Source organism: Anguilla rostrata, chromosome 14 (assembly GCF_018555375.3).
Source record: "Anguilla rostrata isolate EN2019 chromosome 14, ASM1855537v3, whole genome shotgun sequence".
NCBI lineage: Eukaryota > Metazoa > Chordata > Actinopteri > Anguilliformes > Anguillidae > Anguilla > Anguilla rostrata.
Genome location: NC_057946.1, coordinates 32,228,898 through 32,255,102, shown reverse-complemented (window position 1 = coordinate 32,255,102; position 26,205 = coordinate 32,228,898). Strand labels below are relative to the sequence as shown.

The 26,205-nt window shown below is 52.6% G+C and overlaps 1 protein-coding gene across 1 annotated transcript in view; it reads right to left on the bottom strand.

Moving 5' to 3' along the window:
• The window catches only part of LOC135239608 (membrane-associated phosphatidylinositol transfer protein 2-like), an 88,903-nt gene that overhangs the window by 24,710 nt on the left and 37,988 nt on the right, over nt 1-26,205 (bottom strand). The window contains exons 3-12 of the mRNA XM_064308403.1: nt 24,283-24,493; nt 16,443-16,657; nt 14,438-14,559; nt 13,034-13,267; nt 9,777-10,103; nt 7,956-8,051; nt 4,199-4,303; nt 3,427-3,491; nt 624-868; nt 62-251 (exon numbers count right to left, since the gene is read on the bottom strand). Of these exons, the coding sequence (XP_064164473.1) occupies nt 62-251; nt 624-868; nt 3,427-3,491; nt 4,199-4,303; nt 7,956-8,051; nt 9,777-10,103; nt 13,034-13,267; nt 14,438-14,559; nt 16,443-16,657; nt 24,283-24,360 (1,677 nt within the window). The 5' untranslated portion in view covers nt 24,361-24,493. The remainder of the gene's footprint in view (nt 1-61; nt 252-623; nt 869-3,426; nt 3,492-4,198; nt 4,304-7,955; nt 8,052-9,776; nt 10,104-13,033; nt 13,268-14,437; nt 14,560-16,442; nt 16,658-24,282; nt 24,494-26,205) is intronic.

The following is a 26,205-nucleotide window of genomic DNA, read 5'->3' as shown; positions in this document are numbered from 1 at the left end:
GCACTCGGGTAGAGCTGCACAGAGAAACTAGAGGACTTCTTTTGGGACCCGCTGATCTCACCTGCCCTGAGAAGGTGGCCCCCTCCAAGGACTTGATGAAGTCGCCGTACACCTGGTTGGCACGGGCGATGACGGTTGCCACGGCGTCCTGGTAGAGCGGGGAGGAGGTGGCTAGCAGGGGCAGGGCGGCCAGAGGGATGTGGTCCTGACTGCTGGAGAGGCAGCCTTCATCATAGCTGTAGGGACTCAGACTACGGGGGAGGAGGCAGAGGGGGAGAGAGAGGGGAGGAGGAAAGAGAGAAGGGGAGGGGGGGAGAGGGGGAGAGAGAGAGGAGGGGAGGGGGGAGAGGGGAGAGGGAGAGAGGAGGAGACAGGGAAGAGGGGGAGAGGGGGAAAGAGAGGAGGGAGGGAGGAAGGGGAGAAAGAGAGCAGGGGGGAGAGGAGAAGAGAGCAGGGGAGGAGAGGAGGAGGGAGAGGGAGAGGAAGGGGGGACAGAGAGAGGGAGAGAAAGAGCAGCCATCATTAGTGTACATCTGAATGGTGCACACGTGTGTGCATGCTCACGTGTGTGTGTGTGTGTGTGTGTGTGTGTGTGTGTGTATGCGTGGTGAGGGGGCGCTCACTTGGACACCAGGGAGAAGGGCTCGGCGCAGATGGCGGGACAGGGCACCAGGCGGATGGCGATGCGGCCCAGCGCGGTGGGGTAGTGCACGCGCATCACCGTCTCAAACGCCGTGCTGATGGTGTTCACGTCGCCCTGCTTACTGCTCTGGTCCCCCGCCCCCGAGTCCAGGATGTTCCCCCCGTGGAGGACCAGGATGAGCACGTGGATCTTAGACGGCTGCAAGGGCTCCTGGGAAGAGCCGTCCTGGAGGGGGCGGGGCAAAGCCAGACAGGAAGGGGTTAGGGTTCACTGCTGCCGCGCTCGTCCGGGTTCAGCCGCACAGAAAGACACTGGGTGGCAGCGTAGCACAAGGGTGAGCACTGTGACGTGTGATTGGATGAACAGAGTTTTAAAACAAGCCAGCTCTCAGGATCAGATAAATGACCTAAACGGGACGGCCCGAAGCAGGGCTCCGCGACCCCAGCCCGGGACTGCCGTGGGGTCTGGGGCCGATTACACGACTACCTCACCTCCTCTGGTTTCTGGGGTCTGAACCAATTACCTCACCTTGCCTGCTTTCTGGGGTCTGAACCGATTACCTCACCTCCCCTGCTTTCTGGGGTCTGAACCTTGCCTGGTTTCTGGGGTCTAAACTTCACCTGGTTAGTGGGGTCTGAACCTCACCTGGTTTCTGGGGTCTGTCACCAGGTTAGTGGGGTCTGAACCTCACCTGGTTTCTGGGGTCTGTCACCTGGTTAGTGGGGTCTGAACCTCACCTGGTTTCTGGGGTCTGACTCGGCAGCTCACTTCAAAGTGAGAAAAAAAAAAACCACAGGAGACCCTGTGGCTTGCAGGGCCGGGCCAGCAGACCCCAGTTCTAGTCATTATAAACCACGAGAAGCACAGTCACTGCCTCACACTGACACATGCGAGCCACACACAGCGCTGTAGAGTAGCGCCGCTTGGGTTCTGTGACCATAAAGCCGGTATGAGCGCTGCTGAATGAGGCCAGAGCGTGCGGTGGGGAGGGGGGAAACAGCGCCCTCCGCAGGCGAGCTTTCCCTGTGCGCAGCTGGTGACGGCGTTACGCGCGATGGAATGATGTTAGGTGAGGGCCGATTTGTTATTCGGGCGGCGTCGAGGGCGCCGGGAAGCGTGTCACAGCTGACCGAGACGGAGGGTCGGGGCAGTGAGGCGGGGATTTTTGGGGGCTCTGTCGCGAATGAACACGACATCGTCCCTCGTCTTCTGGAAGGTTCCAGCAGATGCAGCAGGCATGGGCCTAGCATAGACCCCTTTGCCATCAGTGGCTAACATGTCTAAAATGTTAAGCCTGTTTACCTGAGAAGGTAAACAAACTCAACTCATTTTTACTACCTTGGTTTCAGAACACTGTTAGAACAAAATCTACACCCTTTCACTCAGACACCAAACTTTCATTGGTAGCCCACTGTACAAATAAGTGACTCGTGACTCTCACACCAGGATTGCACAAAGTGGCGAAACTCAGTCTGAAATTGTGTGGCTATGGCCCATGATGCACTGGGGTTGGATGCTACTCACAGTCGGGGGTGGGCGGGGGGGGGCTGGTTACCGTGATGGTGGGGACGGCAGTGCCCCAGCCATACCAGTTAACAGAACCGGGTACCCCTACACACTGCGTACCCCTGAACACTGCCTACCCCTACACACTGTGTACCCCTGAACACTGTGTACCCCTGTAATTATGTACTCCTGTACACTGCATACCCCTGAACACTGTGTACCCCTGTATTTACGTACTCCTGTACACTGCATACCCCTGAACACTGTGTACCCCTGTATTTACATACTCCTGTACACTGCATACCCCTGAACACTGTGTACCCCTGTATTTACATACTCCTGTACACTGCATACCCCTGAACACTGTGTACCCCTGTATTTACATACTCCTGTACACTGCATACCCCTGAACACTGTGTACCCCTGTAATTATGTACTCCTGTACACTGCATACCCCTGAACACTGTGTACCCCTGTAATTATGTACTCCTGTACACTGCATACCCCTGAACACTGTGTACCCCTGTATTTATGTACTCCTGTACACTGCATACCCCTGAACACTGTGTACCCCTGTATTTATGTACTCCTGTACACTGCATACCCCTGAACACTGTGTACCCCTGTATTTACATACTCCTGTACACTGCATACCCTTGAACATTGTACCCGTAATTGTACCCTGTACACTGCATACCCCTGAACACTGTGTACCCCTGTATTTATGTACTCCTGTACACTGCATACCCCTGAACACTGTGTACCCCTGTAATTACGTACTCCTGTACACTGCATACCCCTGAACACTGTGTACTCTTGGACACCGTGTACCCCAGTACACTGGCGTAATGAGTAATCTCGTGGAAAAGGCTTTCCATTTGATTAACAGCGACAGCGCCTTTGAGTGATTGTTTCGTTTTGCGATGCAGATAAACAGTAGGTGCTTTTTCTTACGGCACCCAAGAGATGTGTTTCTGAAATACTCCCTGTGATTTGTTTCCCTCTCCGTTAAAGTTCAGCGGTAGAGTTTAAAAGAGCGCCAAGAAGATTTATTTTCTTCTTTAGAGCTCGACAACTTACAGTTGAGACTGAAGCAATACGTTTTGTGCTCAGAAGATTATCGTAAAAAGGACCTCTACAAAATCACCTACATCGGACAGACAAAGACACACAAAATAATTGCACAGTTCCCCACCCCCCATCCCAAGTTGTTTGGTGCAACTCGTGCTGGATGTGGATTCTGATCCCGGAGCCCGTTTAGAGGGGGCGGTACGTACCTCACCGAGCCCCTCCCTGCTGCCAGTCACTGCGTACTCCCCACCTGTTTCCTGGTACAAGTCCCCTGCAAATACACAAGAGTTGTTTTACTCATCAAACCCTCCACCGGAATCCATTTGATTGGCCCTGATGCTCAACTTGCTCAAGAGCCATTGGGTTAGAGGCCGGCGTATGACAACGCTATTAGTTTCACAAGGCTACCTGAAGTAAGATTCAGCCCCTTTACACAAACCGCAGAACTGCGCTACAGACAGGGGCGCTGTGTTCGCGAGTGCGACACAAGCACCCTGACCAGCACTCTCACACGGCTGTGAACAGACTGAACTTTTAATGCCTCGGCACAGATGCCGAAACCGCCACGGAAATCCATGAGAGCCGTTTCGGAGAGTCTCCTTCGTCGGCCCCCCCAGGCAAGACGCCCGCACAAAAACACCTTCTCTGTTACGACTCACAGAGTACTCCGGCATTCCCGGGAATCCCGCTCTCTCTGACAGTGGATCCAGACGCCTCTTTCGTAAGTAATCCTATTAAGGGCTGTGAGAGGGCAACTGGGAGCTGGTCTGGGGTTAAATGGAAACTCTAGTACCACCAGCGGAGCTGAACCGCTTAGCGGCAGCACGGGATGCGTCTGGCGCGAGAAAGACGATGTCATGTAAAACACACAGGTCGCAAGACAAGGCGGAGCAAGGGCGGGGCTCTTAAACCAAGGCCACTGAAAGTGCACCATGGGGCCCCTCCGTATGCCGACTGGGCTCGGCGCGGCCCCCGTACCCTGGGATTCGTCCGCGTCGGCCGCCTCGATCTTGTCCATCAGGTCGTTGGAGTTCCACTTGGTGATCTCCTTGCCGAAGATCTCCTCGTTGTCGGACAGGTCCTCTGAGAGGGAAAAGCAAGAGCGACGCAAGCCGTTAATTAACCCTCCGTGACCTCGGCCTTCAAAATGGTGGAGCGGACGGGCAGAGCCACGCGAGCGTCTGCAGCTATAGCCCACAAAACCCTGATCGACTACTCGGGTCTGCTGCTCAGGACTGCTGGTGAACACGTTCACCGCGGTCAACAGGACAATGAAACCCTCAGCCACAGGGTTTGGCTGAGGGATGCTACTTGTTCAGTATAAATGCACCGGCCAACCCCCCACCCCAGAAAGGGAAGCTACCTTTGTTGGCAACCCCAACACCCCCCCCCCCCCCGCCCCCCACTGAATCTGTGCCAGTGTGGAATGAGATGAGGGGAGAATAGTTAAATGTCTAGCACTGGCTAGGCCCATTTTTCATGGGAAATTCTTCATTTTATTTTAGGGCTAAACAGGTCTATGTTTTGTGGGAACGTCTTTATTTTAGGACCTGATAGGCCTGAGTTTTGGGAACCTCTTCATGTTAGCACTAGCTAGCTGATCTTTACTCACACCCCGGGTGAGCGGTGAACAAACCACAGGCCAGAAGTGGGCAATGCCAATACAGAAACCCCCTGCTCTGTTCATGTGCTTTAAAACACCTATTTCTGAGGCAAGTGGACACATTGTAGGAGTCAGCCTTTTACAATTCAGGCACTCAAATGGGATTTGTTCAGTTTTATTTAAAATAATTATATGTAAAGACTGATTGATTGACTGATTGATGACTGACAGGCACTGGACTTTCAGTTGAAATGATTCCGAATGAACAGACACCCTGCCTGGAGGATTTATGGGTACTGTTGTTTCCCACACTGCCTCACTCGGAGGACTGTACTGTGATGACCAAACAGTAAGTGACACAACAGTGTGTGCAGTGATTATGGAGAGGCCGATTTTCATTGGTGGATGTAGTATTCTAAAATGAGTAACACTAGAGTTATTAGCCAACTGTCAATCCATCAGCCATCAGCCAGTCAGTCCATTTATGGTGAGTTTGTAATTGTATGTACTCAATTAGAGAAACTGCGAGTTCATTAGCACACACATTCTTCTGACCTGACTGGAAATGAAAACCCTCAAATAATTCATGGTTGTTCGAGTCATAAAAAGTTTTAAATCTAATCTTGCTAGAACATGCATGCAGAAAATTAAAGGGGACTCCCCTCGCCATCATAAGTTAAAGAGGGTTATTTATTTATATTTCTAATGTTTTTTATTTTAAATAATTTCCCAAATCTACAGTCATTACATGTAAGAGTCTGGCCAGGGACCATACCCTACAGTACATTCAAAGATCCCTGGTGAAAACCCAGACTCTAGACTACTGCGTTTAGTACTGTTGGTGTCACCCACTGTGGAGTAACCAGTCTTGGGCCTTAATAACAGGCATATAAACCTAATCTAAACACATGATTAATGCTCGCTGATAAAGTAGATTATACAATGTTTGTGTGCTGCTTATTCATACATACAGTTTGTGAATCATGGATTTACAGTTTGCTTAAAAAACGAATAATAATTTCATGTTCATTTAACCAATGGCGTGATACTGGGATGGAAAGCTGGGTGGAGCTTGGTGTGGTTACTATGGTTACTATGAGTCAGTTGCTATTTGAAACCACCGTTTATTACAGGAAGTGCCCTGAATTCACCTGAAAGCTATCACAGTGCTATAAACAGGGTTCCCACACTTACCCGTGTCATCCTTTCAGACTTTAAACATCGAATTTACATGAACTCAAGGACCCATAGAGACGCAATACACAACGTGAGCAGTGTTCCAGGCCAAGGGGAAAATGCGCTTGAAGCGGCTGACCCAGGATTAAGCTCGTTCATCTTCAATCCCAACCTCATCCACAAACCCGCATTCAGACTCCCGATCAGGTTCACAGGGCATGAAGTACATGAAAAAGCTGACATGAGGCTTTTCAGGAATGGCTGGCACAACCTCTCAAAAAATGAACGCGTAAATAAATTCAAAGTTACTGTTTTCAATTACTTTCACGTCCTTGAGGGTTTTTTTTTCTTCTTCAAGATTTAAAATTTTCAAGGAATGTGGGAATGAGGTTCACAGACTCAAAGCATTTCGGTCTCGGGTCAGAAAAGCTGAAAAGCCATTCGCTGATCCTGAAGCAAGCAGGAAGCAGACAGACGTGACTACGAACATATCCGGATACTGGAGACCACAGAGAGACAGACAGACCGGGATATTTATTCACAGACAGACAGACAGATGTAAATCAGACTACTGAGCCCTGAAATAGTAAAAGAATCGGGGCTGAATTGTTCCTGGGCTTCTTCTGAGAGTTCAAACGTTTCAGCTTTATTTCAAAGACCCGAGTGCAGCTAGACTCCCCTGATTCAGCAGCTTCAATTCGCTCCAGAAAACTCTGAAGGCACATAACTGAACTGAAATAACAGCTTCATTTGCTTTCCTGGACACGACTCTACATTTTTACATTTTAGTCACAAAAGCCTTCGGCTTGTTTAAAATACAGTTGATAAAAGTACAAGAAACATAGTTGTGAATATTCTGAACGCGCAGGGTATTGCAAATCGCAATTTGTACTCCTTTATGTAAAAAGCTGATTAACAAGGTACAAATACATCTACAAAATAGAATTAATTCTGAGAATTACAGCTCATTGCAAAATGTTAATACAAAATTCAAGATGTGCGGTTTATCATTAATCCGAGTGTAGGTAGCAAAATATTTTTTCCACTATATTTCACTATTCACATTCACAGGCAAACACACATGCACACACACTTTTCCACCCACCCACACAAACACGCACCGACCCACACACGCACGCACGCACACAGGCAGGACACTTTCTTACTTCTCCACATGAATATATTCCAGCAGGGACTGAGGTCAGGTTCATTAATAAATGCCTTGAGGTACATGGATGGTCATTTCAAGCAATAACACAGGAAGTAGCACAGGCAGTGGCACAGGCAATAACACAGGCAGTGGCAGAGGCAACAACACAGGCAGTAACACAGTGTCATCTCTCTCTTTCCAGTGACACAGCCAGGCAAAGGGCAATAGTGAAGGGGAGATGGATACAGGGAGGCCAGCGGAGGAGTGCGCCTGTCGTAGTGCTGAGTCACCCACAACCCCCCGTCACAGAGTTCAGGGGCGGAGCCAACCCAGCGGTAACCACGGCTACCGCCATACCAACCTACTGCATCTGCAGGCCCAACGCTTGCTGGTTATCGGGACTTAAAAAATTATCTGTGTGTCAAAGAAAGGCACTTAGAGTCAGCATCATGCAGGACTGTGCACACATACATATGCACATACACTCGCTCAAACACACACACACACACGCCCACCTAAATCACACACACACACACTCACTCTCTCTCTCTCTCTCTCTCTCTCACACACGCACACACACACACTCTCTCTCTCTCTTTATCTCTCTCTCTCACACACACACACACACATACACACACTCTCTCTCTCACACACATGCTCACACACACACACTCTCTCTCTCACACACACACACACACACACACACACACACACACACTCACACTCACAAACGCACACCCACACACACATGCTGCGTCGCTGTGCTCTACACTACCACATCAGGACAGTGGGCGGGGTAGAATTACCGTGTGCGTCGAAGAACTCGTCGTCCGTGCTGTCGTCAGAGTCGCGCGCGATGCTCTGCATCCTCCACTCCGACATGCTGTGGCGGGACGGGCTCCCTGGACGGACAGAGCGCAGACAGGACAGAAACACAGACAGCGTCAGAGCCACGCCCAAAACACCCCAAAAGTCTCCACCCAGCTGAAGGGTGGGAAGCGGGGGTGCAGGGTGAGGAGGTGGAGGTGGAGGTGCAGAGTGAGAAGGTGGAGGTGCAGGGTGAGGAGGTGCAGAGTGATGAGGTACAGGAGCAGGGTGAGGAGGTGCAGAGTGAGAAGGTGGAGGTGCAGAGTGATGAGGTACAGGAGCAGGGTGATGAGATGCAGAGTGATAAGGTACAGGAGCAGGGTGAGGAGGTGGAGGAGCAGGGTGAGAAGGTGGAGGTGCAGAGTGATGAGGTACAGGAACAGGGTGAGGAGGTGCAGAGTGAGAAGGTGGAGGTGCAGGGTGAGGAGGTGCAGAGTGATGGGGTACAGGAGCAGGGTGAGGAGGTGGAGGTGCAGAGTGAGAAGGTGGAGGTGCAGAGTGATGAGGTACAGGAGCAGGGTGAGGAGGTGCAGAGTGAGAAGGTGGAGGGGCAGAGTGATGAGGGACAGGAGCAGGGTGAGGAGGTGCAGAGTGAGAAGGTGGAGGTGCAGAGTGATGAGGTACTGGAGCAGGGTGAGGAGGTGCAGAGTGATGAGGTACAGGAGCAGGATGAGGAGGTGCAGAGTGATGGGGTACAGGAGCAGGGTGAGGAGGTGCAGAGTGAGAAGGTGGAGGAGCAGGGTGAGGAGGTGCAGAGTGATGGGGTACAGGAGCAGGGTGAGGAGGTGCAGAGTGAGAAGGTGGAGGAGCAGGGTGAGGAGGTGCAGAGTGATGGGGTACAGGAGCAGGGTGAGGAGGTGCAGAGTGAGAAGGTGGAGGAGCAGGGTGAGGAGGTGCAGAGTGATGGGGTACAGGAGCAGGGTGAGGAGGTGCAGAGTGAGAAGGTGGAGGAGCAGGGTGAGGAGGTGCAGAGTGATGAGGTACAGGAGCAGGATGAGGAGGTGCAGAGTGATGGGGTACAGGAGCAGGGTGAGGAGGTGCAGAGTGAGAAGGTGGAGGAGCAGGGTGAGGAGGTGCAGAGTGATGGGGTACAGGAGCAGGGTGAGGAGGTGCAGAGTGAGAAGGTGGAGGAGCAGGGTGAGACAGGATACAGACACTCTGTTGGAAGTATGTAGCAGACAGAGTCAGCACGCACTAGCCCACACGTCTTCAACACACACATTACTGAAAGACATTCTGGCCAGGTTCGTTTCAGGTCTGCCTCACAGGGACGGGAGACGGGGGTGTCCTTCGTACCCAGTCTAACTAGCACGGTGAGCGTTATCCCCTCCACAGAAGAGGGTGTAAGAACTTTCTAGATCAGCACTGGTGTGCCATGTTCCCATGTACGGGTCATCAGCTCGCCCCGCAGAGCGGGACCATTCTCATATAAAACACAAATCTATTTAAATCATGTAATGAGGTCTCCAGTGGCAGTCTATTCATATTCATTTATTTAAATTAATTCCTCATAGTCCAGAGCTGCTTCATTTATTAGCAATGTGTTAGCAGTCACACCCATCAAATACGCACACACACATACACACGCGCACACACACGCGCACACACACACACACACACACACACACACAGGCACACAAAGATACGCACACATACACACACTCTCTCACACACACACACACGCACCCACACACACACACACACACACACATACTCTTACACACACACACACACACACACACACGCACACGCACACTCACCTCCTCTCTTGGAGGAGCGGGAGGACCGGGAGGAGGTGGACCACTGCTTGGTGAGCTCGCCGCGGTTCTGCAGCGGGTTGGCGGGGGTCTCTGGCGCCTCCTTGGAGCCGGGGGCCTCCTTGGCGTCCTGCTCCTTGTCGGGGGAGGCGGGGGCGCCGCCGTTGGGCTCGCCCCCCTCCTCGGGGAAGCTGAACTGCGCCATCTTCTGAGCCAGCATCAGCTGCGTCTCCAGCTCCAGCTGCCGGATGTCCTCCATGGTCAGGCCGTACCACTCATCCTGCCAGCACCAGGCCTGCCGGTGCGCTCGAACCATCACCTTCCGCAGTCCTGGGGTGGGGACGGGGGCAGGGGGGGCCGTTAAACACCCACCCTCAAACCAAACATACCACCTGTTCCCCCAGCTTCACACAAGCACAGAGGAACCGCACACAACCATCCAAAACGCAGAATAAACCCCTGCTCCTGGGTCACCCCACTGTTCCGGGGTCATACTGCACAAGGCCACAGATCCACTAACCCCACCAGATAACCAGCTCCGTGTGCTCAGCCCTGAAAGTGCCGTCTGCCCACCACCGAGCCTTCCGAGAGGTCACTAAGGGTCTGAGGACAACACCGCTGTGGGCGTTCTGAACTGCGATACGACGCGGCCCCAGAACCTTCCGCAGCCACGAAGCGGAGCGGACGAACGAGAAGCAGGAGCTGATTACCTGCCGGGTCTAAGGAATCTGCCGTGTTGAGCTGCTCTTAAGTTCCTGAAAGCACTTGTGTACTCTGTTAAGTGGCTCCTGGACGGGAGATAAGAGAGCGTTCGCTAAGTGGCAGTGATCTAATGTGCTGTAATGCGCTGCAAGAGAGAGAGAGAGAGAGAGAGAGGGAGAGACTGGGCAGGTGAGAGAGAGAGAGGGAGAGGGAGAGAAACCTCTCCATCCTAGGTCACTCAAAGGTCAAAGTTCATAGGCTGCTTTGCGTCTGCTGACCTGCTGACCCTCTGACACAGAATAGCATATGGGCTGCAGTCTGTGATGGTGTTTGAGTGTGGAGAGAGAGAGAGAGAGAGAGAGAGCCGACGAGCTCAGGGAAGTCCATTCACAGACCCAAACGGATCCCTCCGTCCTGGGACGAATGGAGGAACGGAGGGAACGTATAAACGGGTCCAGCGGAGAAAAGAAACAGATGCAGGGGTGTTCTGCCTGCACAATTGTCGTCCCATATTTTTTGGCTAAAACTCACTGGTCGGAAACTCACTGAGTGTGTGTGTGTGTGGGGGGGGGGGTCATGTACACACACAAGGTACTGCGCAGCCAACCAGATACAGAAGATGATTAGGGGGCCAGACATGAAGCCAATTTTTAGTTGTAAGTTGGCCAGGGCACCAGGGTTAGCACCCCAACTCTTTGTAAAAGTGCCACAGGATCGTTAATGACTGCACTGAGTCAGGACTTAGTTTTAAGGTCTCATCCGAAGGACGGCACCTCCTACACCACTGTGCTGGGGCGTTGGGTTTCTACATTGACCAGAGGGAAGAGCGCCCCCTACAGGCAACACTAACACCTTCAGTAACGCACTGTAACACGGCCAGGAGGGCTGTGATTGGAGCACGAAGCAGGCCGGTCCGGCTCCACATCGGCAGTCTGACCGGAGGAGGGCAGGGGCGGCGGCTGGCGAAACGCTAATTACGCTCAGATTGAACGAGGGAGGCGGTCGAGCGGCTCTCTGCGCCTCCATCGGAGGGCAAACAAACGCCGCCGCCGCCCCGAGGACGCGGAACGCCACGGCCAGGAAATGAATCCGCCCCGCCACGCGCCCCCGGTGCCTGGCGGTCCCCCTCGCCGCTGCCCGGAATCGCCCGGAGTTCTGCCGCCACTGAGAGGCTCTCATTAAGAGCTGGTTAATGATTAGAGAGATATCCCCCGGCCTCCCGCACGGCCACCTGTCCACCTGTCAGCACACCTACGCCAGGCAGAGATAAGCACCGAGGACCGAGCTCCGCTGCAGCCTGAGCAAACACAGGGCCCAGGATGTGACAGGGTTCCGCAGGAGCACCCACCATTCACAGCGCTGCAGGAGGATACGCAACCGACTCTGAGTGCGTTTCACCCATTCCGGACTCAGACAAACTCCAGTATGAGCTGAACTAACATTGGCTGTATTACTGTGCGAGTTTAGGGTTAGGATGTAACAGGGTTCCACAGGACTACCCACAATTCACAGCGCTGCAGGAAGACATGCAACCAACTCTTAGTACATTTCACCCATTCCGGACTCAAACAAACTCCAGTATGAGCTGAACTAACATTGGCTGTATTACTGTGTGAGGTTAAGGACAAATAGAGGCTGCGGTGGCTCATCAGTGTTTAGAAAAGGCAGACAAAGAGAACAAACCTACCTCAGCACTGCAAACAAGTTTCTACATCTGATACTAGAGTACGTGGGCCTGAACGCCCAGATATGCAGCCCTCAGCTGACTGGGACCCCCTTAACTATTCCCTCTAAAGTCACTCATCATGTGTACGGACTGTGGACTGTGTCTCCGATGACAATGCCCTGGTCAGCACACGACACAACTCGCCCACTCAAACCACACACATCCCACACACACGCGCACACACACACACACACACACACACGCACACACACCACACACACACACACACACACCACAACACCCACACACACAACACGCACACACCACAGCACACACACACACCCACGCACACACACACACACACACACACACCAGACACACACACACACACACACACACACACACCACACACACACACACACACATACACACACAGCAGTACTGGGACAGCGAGTCTCCATGAACCCCATAATGGCTGGAGGAACAATGAGCTGTCAATCACTGGGCTGTCAAAAACTAGTTGAACCAGTCAAAAGGTTTTTCCATCTAAATTAGAATACAGCTGGTTGAAAACACTGAGTCACTGGAAGCTCCACCCCTTCATCTATTCTTCACCTGAATTTAACGTATTTGAAATGTGTTAACTCTTTACAATTAGACGACAACGCTTCGATGGAATTTCCCTAACTGCTTAAAGAACCACAAAGCATACCACAGTACAAAAGAACAATTTCCTGCTAAATGTTGACAGTATTTAAAGTGAAAAGAATTGTGTCTTTTCAGACTGCTTACACGTACACACACATACACTCTCTCACACGTACATGCACACACACACACACACACATGCACACACAGATATGCACGACCCCCCCCCCCCCCATATACGCACCGACGTCGTGGATGAAGCGTTCGATCTTGGACTGCATGCCCCAGTAGCGGAACTCCACCTTGCACAGCTTGTAGGCGCACATTATGGGTATCTTCCCGGGGTCGTTGTCATAGTCCTGGATCCAGTCGTCCGTCAGCGGCCCCCGCTTGGTCTTCAGTGACCGGTAGAGCCGGGGATCTTCCTCCGCCAGGTACTCGTGGGGGGCGATGGGGTCCTTCACGATGTCGATGGGGTCTGGGCCAGCCAGGGTGACACACACACAGAGAAACACACTGTTTAATGCATTTTTTAATTGGTGCAACCTCCACTACTGATTTGAGAAAACACAGACAAGAATGGGGTCACACAGTCAGCCACAAACACACTATAAATCACACACACACACACAGTCATCTACACGCACACCATCAGCTACACACACACTATAAACCACACACGCACACGCACACCGTCAGCCACAAACACACTATAAACCACACACGCACCCACACACAGTCAGCCACAAACACACTATAAACCACACACGCACCATTAGCTACACACACTGCCAGCCAAACGTGCACCAAAACCATACATGCACTGTCAGCCACAAGCACACTATAAACTGGATAACACCATAAGCCACACACACACTGTCAGCCACACACACACCATAAGGCACAGACACTGTCAGTCACAAACACACTGGCAAGCACACACACAGTCCACACAGAGGGGACATTGGGGTGTTGTGTCATCTGGTGGCCAGTAGAGGGCCCTGTTGTAAGAGTGCTGTGTGTCTGAGAGGGCCAGGACGGGGGGGGGGGGTATTATGTAACAGGGCGAGTGCGGCACTTCCTCTGCTGTGGATGTTTCAGTCTCGCCAGCGTACCTGTCCCAGGGTGCACCTGTGCTCCTCAGCTGGGACCGGCCCATCGTATAGAGAAGTAAATTACAGAGCAGAGCACATCACCCCCACCCCAATCTGCAGCACCTATCCTATTAACATCACCCTCACACCGACCTGGAACATCTGTCACTCATCATTTATCAGGGCGGAAGGTCTGTTTATCATTACTCCTTTAACTGTTTTTATTCTGTCAGTCACAAACAGCAGGGATGGATGTTACGTCCCCATTTCAGACAGGGGTCAGGGGTCAGCAGCCTTGACCCTGGATGGCTGAAGGGTTTCTGTTTTCACCTTAATATCAGCAGCTGGTGACAGCTGAAGAACGCAGGTGAGAGGAGTCAACTCTGTAATCAGCTGCTTTAATCAATCATCTCCACTGCTGATTAAACAGGGGACCCAGCAGACCCCACAGCTCCCCTGGTCCGGGTCTGCAGCCAGAGTCGCAGATCTCCCAGCACGCACCTGGGCGTCACCCGCACAGGAAGCCTCAGAGAAGGTGGCGGTCGCGAGCTCACCTAGCGTGCGCTGCCTCCGCTCGGCAGGCGACAGGTTGAAGACGTCCACCTGGTTCCCCGTGTCGGGCTTGTAGTAGGTCTCGATGTCGATGGAGAACTTCTCCACAAAGGGGCAGGTGTACCTGCAAGGACCAGAGCAGGGTCGGCGTGTCACGGAACGTGAGGAGGGCAAGGAGGCCTGTATTCACCACGTTCATTTAGCACCTGAGAGCCAGGTCTCATGACTACAGAAACAGGCGAGGCCACTGCAATACATCAGTGATTGGTTGACTTGAACCAATCACAAATTGTGAAGAGTCCTGAAATACTTCATCATGAATATGGGCTTTTATGTTTTACAGTTCACTGATAATTTTAAAGAAACATCTCCGTCCACAAATATTCATAAGCAAAACTTGTTTCAAACAATCGTACAAAAAGAGATAAAAGAAAGGGAGAGAAAGAGAGTGAAAGAGAAACAAACACACATACTGTACGTGCCTGCTGTTGAAACAGTGGGGAAAGAAAGATTCTCGTGTTGTATATTCGTACATATCGACCCCAGGCCTGACACAGACACGGTAGATATGATTGGCGAGCGAGACATGATGGTGCAGACACAGTTCATGTGATTGGTCAGCTGGACTGTGACGCGATGCCATTGGGCAGCTGCAGCCAATCAGCCGCCCTCACTATCGCCACACGGCGTCGGTGGTTTTACCACCCGCTGCCAGCGCTCATCCATATTTCATCATATTTATCGGCACGTTCATTATGACTGTGATCATTACCAGTGCTTGCAATTTGTCGATATTAGTACAGTAAATTCATACATATCGTATTTATGTATTAAAATAAGCGGGGAGGGAGCGTAGCGGAACGCGATTGGCTAGCAGCCGTAACGCTGCTGTCTGAGCACAGCGCTGTCAGAGGCTCGGCCTGAAGGTCCGGCTTTGTGCTGAGTCAGCTCTGTCACATGACAGCTTTCATATTTCCATAAACACTGTCCGTGCAAAGCAGCTGGCTCGGCACTAAGCATGTGATTTCCCCTACACACCGGATTCATTGGGAGATGTTTGTGTGTGTGTGTGGGTGTGCTGCCAACCAATTTCAACCAGTTCTCATTGTCCTGCTCATCTTTGATGAGACGGTTCAGGAAATTAACAGAAATTCGTTTTGGGAACGGAAAACAATTCTCATCGAACATTTTATGGCCATTCTTCAGGAAATTAACTTTCTATCCATTTCCTGATCTGAGTGAATTCAGTCAGTCCCTAATTCTGGTGAGGTTGGAGAGAAATACAGTCTCTGACTCTGGTGAGATTGGAGTGGAATACAGTCTCTGACTCTGATGAGATTGCAGAGAAATACAGTCTCTGACTCTGGTGAGATTGCAGAGGAATACAGTCTCTGACTCTGGTGAGATTGCAGAGGAATACAGTCTCTGACTCTGATGAGATTGTAGAGGAATACAGTCTCTGACTCTGGTGAGATTGGAGTGGAATACAGTCTCTGACTCTGGTGAGATTGGAGTGGAATACAGTCTCTGACTCTGGTGAGATTGGAGAGCAATACAGTCCCGGACAGAAATAGCAGAGAAAGCCATTTGTCCTCACCCTAGCAGCCTGGCAGACGGCCATATTGGGCTTTCCAGCGGTGGAACAGCACGCTACTCTGATGAGGTATAAGAGCACAGTGCTCCACCTCAGAAGCATGGCCCCCCCTCCCCCCCTCCAGAGGTCAGGAATGCACCCCCCACCCAGCACTCACAGTGCAGTCACTGAAACAGTGGTACTCAAATCTGACCCTCGAGGCCAGAAGTACTGTTAGTGTACATTCCTCCCCTCTAATCAGGGGCTCATTTAAACCTGACGCACCAGGTGAGTGTAACCTCTGGCCAATCACTGACAACAATCAATCAATTAAAACCAGCAGCACTACTGGCCTGGAGGGCCAGGAAAACAATCTCCCACAGGCGCAGTGGGGCCTCCGGGCCTCCGGGGGGCGACGTGTGTGGGTGTCTCACCGCGTGCGGGTGTACGGGTAGGCGTTCCAGGACTCCTCCTCCACGCGCAGGGCGGCCTTGGGCAGGATGGAGCGGAACCAGCTGGGGATGTGCATGCCGATGTGGTACACCTTGTGCGTGTACTGGCCCGAGCCGCCCGGCCCGTCCGTGTACGGCCGGTTCTCCAGGATCTCCACCCCGCTGCCCTCCCCGCACGTCTCCTCCCGGCTCTTCTTCTGCAAGGGGGGGGGGGGGGGGGCAGAGCGCAGAGGAGTTAGAGGAGTCAACATCACCCAAATGGATAAAATTACATGGCCACGATGCCTGCATTCTGTGCCTTTGCTAGAATGCTCCTGGGCTAAATACATTTATATAGTACGTAAGGGACAATCCACCATGAGGGTGGCCTGCTATCAAAAAATAATAACTGGCACGGTTTTGATAGCATACCACCTCGGAGTGGATTATACTGATTATCACACGGCGAATTACCTTACAAGCGAAATCTGTCAATAATTTGCTTTCACATCACATCCCACACCCAGGTCATTATAACACGTACCGGTTCCTCAAAAGTCAGACAAAAGGAACGAGCCGTCGTAGAGACAGCGCCAGAGCGCTCCGGCTGTTTCCCGCCGGTCGGGGGGACCCGGCGAACGCGGAACATGACCGCTAGCGCTCCGTTAGCGCTGCGACGCTGCGGAACCCTGCTGCACAGCCAGCGAGCCCGAGCGGGCCGCGCACCGCCTCTCTCTCGGCGTCACGTTGGCGGGACGCGATGACTGCGCGGTTCTCTGGCGGGGGAGAGGTTTCGTGATCGCTCATCCCCCCCCCCCCGGCCGGGACGAGAAAACGCCGAGGTCAGCAAACACCCCCGCAGCCAGAGAGAGGGCGAAGGCAAAGTCGTCCGGACGGAAACTCAAACTCGACGCGGGTGTGGGGAGGGGGGAGGACAGCTTGTGCTATTTCCGAAAATCCCCCCCTGCCCCCGCCTGCTCATTTGCCCCAGCAGGGGTGATCGATTGCCTTTCGCCGGGACTGTCGGAGGGCTGAACGCCCAGCAAGTGTTTCTCAGCGTGCCCGTGAGCACAAAACGCCGCAAACTCCGCCCACGGGACCTCAGGGTACCCCGCCAGCTCCCGTCAGCAGTGGGTCGGCCGAAGGACCTTCACCAGATACAGAGCCCCAGTGTTCCTCCCGTCCTCTCTGCTTCTCAGCTACAGGAAGCTCCGGTGCTAATTACACCACCACGGGCCTAAGAGCGTGTGTTAAAGGATCAGCTTACACCGCAGGGAGGCAAAACGCTCAGGGCCAGGTGAGGGAGGACCGCTCAGCCGAGTCCAAGGCTCTGTGTCTGTGGCTCCTTCGTCTCAGAAGAGCAGGTTCCTTACCCAGGATGCCTCGAGGCGGCTCTAAAGACAGGGAACCACGGAACATCCAGCCGAGGATGCAGAGAGGGTGCAGAGGGGGAACTGGGAGGAGGGGTATCTGATGGGCGTACCCCAGATCAGCAGCCAGCCCTAAAAGCGGGGAACCCAGCGCCCCACCTCGCGGGCCGACCCGTCCCGGACGGGGTTCAGCAAACAGACGGTCACGCATAGCACAGCCTTACAGGAACAGCACTGAACTAGCAGAACGGGCGAGCTGGCAAGCAGCCACACATAGTCTCATAACAGGGAGAAGGGGATGTACACACCATCACATTAAGTGCCCCTAACACAGACACCTGCACACCTGCCCCTAACACAGACACCACCTGAACACCTGCCCTGTGCATGGCCAGGATTGGCTCAGGATTGGCCACAGCATGCCTGCAGTGTGTGGGGGAGGGGGGGCCGCAGAAAGGTGAAGAGAGCCTCGCGCTCAGAGGAAAGGGGTGTCACGAGCCCAGGCTCTGCCCCCCAAAAGAAAGAAACAACTGCACAGCAGAGCCCGGGAGTGAAAAAATGGAGAGATAGAGACAGAGTGAGAGAGAGATGGAGACATACAGACAGGGCGAGAGAAAGATGGAGAGACAGTGAGAGAGAGAGAGAGATTGAGAGACGACATGAAGAGAGGAGACAGACAGAAAGAGGGAGGGAGAGAAAGAGACGAAGAGAGAGAGAAGGACAGCACAGGCGAGGAGAATAAAAGGGTTTAAGTATGCTGTTTAACTTCACTGAGGCAGTAAATCAATGGAGCTTGTTTGTCATTCATTTCCAGTCCTACCCCCCACCCCCCAACCACCAACCCCCAAACGCAGACAAACGCTCCTCATCATGAATTCATACCGCCATCCTGAGCCCCGCTCAGCGAGCGGTAAACCTGCGGCCTGGTACTGGGCGAGCTGAAGACCCAAAAGAGCCTCACGGGTCATAGGCAGCACACCGCCCCACACTGCACACCCGCCCAGGCCCACCTGTAAGGGAATCCGCCATGGCATTCAGAAAAGGGCTTACATCAGGCCTGCCCAGCCCTGTTCCTCCTGTAGGGTTTCATTTCAACCCTGATTTGGCACACCTGATTCTACTAATTAGCAGGTGAAAAATATCTCTACCTGTTGAATGAAGTGTATTTTGTTAGGGTCGAAGTGAAAACCTACAGGACGGTAGATCTCCAGGTACAGGATTGGGGACCGACCCCTGGTTTACATAATAAATATTTTAATGCATGGCAAATTGTGGTCACTCACTCACTCATTCACTCACGGACGACCTGTGGGATGCATGCACAGGTGCATCTCCCAAAATCACCACTTTGAACGGCACGAGATTTTTAAGCACAGCTTTATCGCCTAACGTTCCTTTAGCTAACCCTACTTTAGTTAACCTAGTTAGCGCGTACCACCGATACAGATGTATGGACACACGGGGGACAACAAATAACGTTACAGAGGTGAGGACATGCCATAGCTAGCTAGCTAGCTAGTTAGCCAAGTTTTACTCATGACACTTAGTACAGGTGCGTCGTGGGTCTGGACGGTTTCGTGCTTGTTGTACGTTACTCTGCACAGTGCCTGCCTAGAGAACATGGTGTAATGTGCTGTCCACACGTGCATAAATATGTGTCATGGCCAAGCTGAGCTCATAAATGCCATAGAGCTGTTAACAATAAACTCTGTTCCATCAGCAGCGGACTGCCGGCCCCCCCCCAGGCTCCTTGCAGAAGCCGTGTGAAAGAGAGGAATTTTCACAGCGGTGCGATGGCGGGAACAGTCAGTCTCCCCCCCCCCGCCTGAGGAAAGTCGCGAACGGCAAAAACCGTTGGCTTGTCTCGCTCAACAGGCAATCACGGCGGCTCTCACTCGATAGCCAATCACCGGCTCGTCTTCTCCCCGTCCCCAGACTTGAACCCGGCCCTGGGGCGTCTTGTCTGAGAGAACGGGGACGGTTTCTCAGAAACCGCACGCACAGGTTCGACAACTCTGCAAGGGCGCCCCCACGCAGTCTTCCTGCCCCGGGCGCCATCTTCCCAGCATGCATTGGGACGGCTCCCACGACTGGAAGGCAGGGTTTCGGCTGAGGCTTTCCGGCAGGCCGCGAATTAGCCGCGACGGCCCCTCCCAGCCGCCATTACACACGACAGGCTATTCATTAGCCACAGAGCGCCCCTCAGCACTGAGCGGGTCTGCAGTGCGGACACACCGCAGGCCTCTGAAGCACCCACCTCCCCTGCAGGCCGTCAAAGTGCCCCCCCCACAACCGCCCACCTCCCCCGAAGGCCGCCAAAGTGCCCCCCCCCCACCCCCCCTGCAGGCCGGCAGAGCTCCATCACCACCACCCCTCCCAGCCCCCTGCCTTCAGCTGCTCCTGCAGCAGCACCAGCAGCAGCTCCAGCACACGCCACTTCATTACCCCGCTGACAGCCCACGCAGGGCGGGGTGCTGGCCTGCATCAATCCTGCTCCTCCTGCCGGAAGATTTACACTCGGGAGTGCAAAAAAAAGAAAACAAACGAGCCAGACGAAATGATGAAATTAGAGGAGGAAAGAAAAAAAGAAACTTACTTCTTTTTTCACCCTACTCCCCCTCCACCCCCTTTTTATTAATGGGTTTATTGAACGTGTTCTGTTTCGCACATTCTGTATTTTGCAGGCTTTGTCAAACGTCTTGTATTTTCTTCACTCTTTAAATGCTCCTGCTCCTCCTTTTTCACAAAACGTCAAGAGTCCAGAATGTAGTCATATGAAAGAATAATTCTGTTCTGTGTTTCTGCAAAATCAGATTTTTAACTGTCATTAAGTCATCTGACCCCAGGAATGGTCTCACCACCACAATACTGGGATACTCATGTTCAATTCTGAAGAGGGGAGAACATTTGTTTGGAAAAAAAAAAGCTTGTGGGTCAAAGTTTCTGTTTTGACTATAACCCACAAAGTGGAGGCACTTTCCGCCAGGGTGTAAACACCGCTGCCCTCGCTTACGGTCATCTCTGCAAATCAGCCAATCACAACGATGAATCTGTAATTAAGCATTAACGGGCACCGACTCGCCTGGCGGACGTTAGGAGACGTGTGCGGGGTCCTGGGGCAGGGGTGGGGGGGGGGGATACTTGGCCCCCACCACCTGAAAGAGAGGTACTCTCCGCAGTGAGGAGAGGCAGAGAAGAGAAATCCCGAATAAAAGAACAGAGAGCCGGAGGACATGGCACTCCGCCATGGCGTCTGCTCTCCCAGCACTCCCTCCTTCCCTGCCCGCCGTGACTCATCGCTCCCTCGGGAACCCCCCCCCCCACCCCCCCACCCCGCGGCCCTCATCAGCAGCACGGCCGAAAGGTCACAGCCCCTGAGGAGCCCCGCCCGGACGGTCCGATGGAGACGTGTGCACTGAGCGCGCTCCTGAAGCAGGACAGGAAATGAGCGCGTACCTTTCGCTACGCCTAGGTTTCCCGCACGGTCCTCCGTGCCCACCCTGCTCCGCCCCCCCTCCCCCCCCCCCCCGCCTCAGATCAGGGACGGGGAGTGCCGTGGGGTTGCCGAGGCAACGCTGCCACGTCAGCCTCCCTGTCAGTCTCATCTCGTCTCTCGTGCGGTACAGCACGCACCAATGATGTCACTGGTAGCCGTGGCACCCACAAAGACGCTGAAGTGGCATCTTTCACCTGCCGATCTGGGGGGGAATCCAAAACGGAGGTCCTGGTCCCGGCTGACAGCTCAGGCTCTCTCACGGGCCAGTCCCACTGTTCGGCCCACACGCACCAGCACCCCCCCGCCCAATCACAACATGCACGGGCGCACTTTAAACCCCCCTCATATCCACAGAACCCCCTTCCCCCCACATCCACATTCAATTTCCCCAATATCCACATTAACCCCCCACATCCACATAAACCCCCCCATCCACCTTATGTTGCGCTACTTAGCACTGACCCAGCCAATGGGACAGGTGGTGTTACACACACTACGTGACTGCACAGTGTTACATACACAGTATCCTGTAACAACATCATTATTTCTGTAAGGTGGGACAGCAGATGCAGTTTTAGCAGCGGTTGTGATTACTGTTTGAAAGGTTGGGGGGGGGATCAGAGGGGCGCTGAGTTCCCCCCCCCCGCCTCCACCCTCCTGCTCTCGCAGATGGCTGTGCAGGCCCGTGGGAAACGGCCTTAATGTCATTAGAGAGGATCAGAGCGCTAACACAGCCCCGCCCTCAGCGAGCCGGAGGAGGAGGCTCCGCCCACAACTGCAACTCAACCGTCCCCACAAGCAAGGTCCACAAGCACCACAGCACCTGTTCCACACACACACAAACATGAACACTAACACACGCACACACACACACACTGTATGCATACACACACACACCACAGCACCTGTTCCACACACACACAAACATGAACACTATACACACGCACACACACACACATACACAAACACTATGTGTATACGCACACACACGCACTGTACACACACAGGCAAAAGCACACACAAGCACACAATACATACACAAACAAGCACACTATATACACACACACACTCACTGTACACAAACATATAGACACACATACAAGTTTGCAAGCATGCACACACACACACACACACATAAACACACACACACTCACTGTACACTAAGGCACTGTACTCACTAAGGCATAGACACACACACAAGCTTGAAGGCACACACACACACACACACACATAGACAGAGACGCAAACAAACACACACACTCACTGTACACTAAGGCATAGACACACACACACACAAGCTTGAAGGCAAACACGCAGACAGTCAGACACATACACACACTCACTGTACACTAAGGCATAGACACACACAAGCTTGAAGGCACACACACATAGTCATAGACACACACACATATACAGACACACACACTGTACACTAAGGCATAGACACACACACACAAGCTTGAAGGCACACACACACACACACACACAGTCATAGACACACACACAAGCTTGAAGGCACACACACACACATAGTCATAGACACACACACACACAGTCATAAACACACACACACATACAGACACACACACTGTACACTAAGGCATAGACACACACACACACTGTACACTAAGGCATAGACACACACACACAAGCTTGAAGGCACACACACACACACACACAGTCATAGACACACACACAAGCTTGAAGGCACACACACACACATAGTCATAGACACACACACACACTGTACACTAAGGCACAGACACACACACACACACACCGGCATCTGGAGGAGAAACAGTAAACACGACCAAGTCTGCAACACTGGGCGGTTTTGTTCTGCAGTAAACATTTGCCAGGAGCTTAATCGGCAGTAATCTCCAGGATTACTCCTGGTTTTTTTAATCACGCTGTCCCTCAGAAATGAGCTTTATTATGTGGCAACACAGTTCAAAGTAATCTGTCATAAACCAGGTCTTTACATACCGTTTACAGGGGGGAGCTTGCTCCCTGTCTACCACAAACTCTTTCTGCAAAAACACGCGGATCTGCTAACGTACACACTGCCGTGTGTTCTGTCTGTCTGTCTGTCTGTGCCAGCCCTGGGTTACACCCATTTGATTTTTTTATGCTTCAGATGCCGGTAAAACATTTAAATTATTCCTGAGAACTTTCAACGAAACGTATTACCAACCAAAATGGAAACAGGTGTTTCCTTCTGAATTGGTCAGTAACCTGCAGCAGTTTCAAATGCTCATCTCGCCCAGGTACCCTTATGAGGGGCCCAGGTAAGCCAAGGGTCGGCCATCACGCCTCCAAAGAGACAGATGGTTCCACTCCCACTTCCAAAACTCGGTTTACAGATGTAGTATGTGTTTGTGTACACACTCCATCTGTGTGTGTGCGTGTGTGTGTGTGTGTGTATGTACATATATGTGTGCATGCGTACTTATATATTTGCTTGTGTGTGTGTGTGTGTGTGGGGGGGGGAGTGTCTGTGTGTATGAATCTTTGTCTCTGTCTCTGTATGTGTGTGGAATATCATGTAGAGCTGGGCAATGCGCTAATGTGCTAATGTTACTGTCCTGTATTATATGGCGCTGGATGATATGCTAACGTGCTAATGTTACTCGTCTGTATCATATAGAGCTGGCCGATGTGCTAACGTGCTAATGTCACTTGCCTGAATCATGTAGAGCTGGGCGATGTGCTAACGTGCTAATGTTACTCACCTGTATCATGTACAGCTGGGCGATGTGCTGACATGCTAATGCTTCTCACCTGTATCATGTACAGCTGGGTGATGTGCTAACGTGCTAATTCTTCTCATCTGTATCAAGTAGAGCTGGGCAATGCGTTAACGTGCTAATGTTTCTTACCGGTATCATGTAGAGCTTGGTGATGCACTAACAAGCTAATGTTACCCACCTGTATAATATGGAACTGGGTGATGCGCTAACGTGCCAATGCTTCTCACCTGTATCATGTAGAGCTGGGCGATGCGGTACTCCTCCACGCTCATGGGCATGGGGATGCGGTACTCCTTGATCAGCATGTTGAGCTGAGGGGGTGGGGATGGGGGGTGAGGGGGGCTGGGGGGGCGCAGTCGGCCGGCTTCAGAAGAAATCCAGCGGGAGGGTTCGAGCCCAGGCGCCTCAAGCCGCTGTTGGTGATCTCATCGACCAAACCTGCCAGGGGAGACAAACAGGACCCGATCAGCGTCCGAAACGCGTCTACCCTTCCCTGTCACCGCAGACAGCGACAGCCGCCACCGCCGCCTTACGACAACGCTACAACAACGCTACAACAACGCTACGGGAATGCTGAGCTGTGAGATCCTACACTGCATCCTATAGCCGCTCACTCCCGCGCTAACCTCCAGTCTGCCCGCTGGACCCGTCCTGCAAATATAACGCCCCCGCTTGGCTGCTACATCGAGGTCCCACAGCACAATGAATGAAACAGACACACCGTAACAACACCCAACAGCTTTGGAAACTACCAAAAAACCACACCTCAAACCACAATCACAGTACAAATGTAACCTTCTCTAGAACCACGACCACAGTACCTCTCGTAGAAGAGCAGCCGGATCTCCCCCCACCTGTCAAGTCCAGTGAAATGAACCCCTCCTTCTCCGCAAAGTTTTACAGACTGTTCTCAAAGACTGAAGCGCAGGATCTGTCTCTTCAGGAATTTGAGTGCGAAGGGTCACCGAGTTGATGCCCTCACTGCCGGTCTCCTAATCCCAGACGGCGGAACATTCCGGAGGACAGACCCATGATGCTCTGCGCGGTTGGCGGCTCTGCTGAGCGCACGTTCGCGGTTTGGCGGTCGGGCTTCGGGGTTTTGTACACGCACCGGGGAGGGGAGACTCGCACCCGCCACCGCCGATGGCCGCCACTCACAATGCCGGCGCCCCTGCCGCACCGCGTCCCAGGTCATAAACAGCATCACATGATTGGGGGAGGGGGGGACGTGTGTGTGTGGGGGGGGGGTATGCTTAGCGTAAGACGGATTATCCTGTAGGACATTACACAACTGTTTCTTAAGCGGCGAGGAGAGTTGGGCCCCGTGTGTGTGTTTGTGTCTGTGTGTGTGTATGCGTGTGCATGTGTGTATGCATGCACGTGACAGGCTGCTGGAGCTGCATGGTGTGTTTGTGGTGGTAGGTCTGACCACTCCTCATGGCAAATTTGGAATGGGGGGGTGGGGGTGCTGGATTTTTGGTCAGCGGACGTCCTGACCAGAGGGTTGTGTAATCGCCTCCATTTCCACCATAAGCAGCTCATATTACTGCAGCATGCAGCATACAGTTACTCCCCCCAAAAAAAAAAAAAAAACACAAAGAGAGTATAGATGAGGTAGGACTGATGCAGGGCTGCAGTGGGGCAGATATGTGCTCCCATCCCTGTACCCGTCCCAGAGCCGAAGGGGGCAGGAACGCGTACGAGCCACACCATTCCCCCGCAGGACGCGCCCACTGGCAACCTCAGCACACGAGCTCCCAGAATGCACCAGCTCCCATCTCCCTCAGCAAACAGAGGCACTGTTCTGCAGTGACGTATGAATGTTTTTCCAGCTAGCCGTTTAGTACCATGTTAGCCAGATAATAGGATTTCACATTATTCGCCATTTGTTATTGTACTATGCACTCTACCTCTAAACAGACACTTTTAAATCAAATTAAAACAAAGACACCGTTGAGCACATAAATATGCATCAATATGCCCAATCTAAGACATAGAAAGAACATAGAAAGCTTATGCTTGAGATAGCAGTGGCCTTTGCTGGAAAACGCAGAGCTTTCCCATTTTCTTCAAGCATCATCACGTCTCACTTCCCACTGATTGGATTAATACGCTGCCGGACAGTTAACCAGCTTCAAAGCAGTGGATTT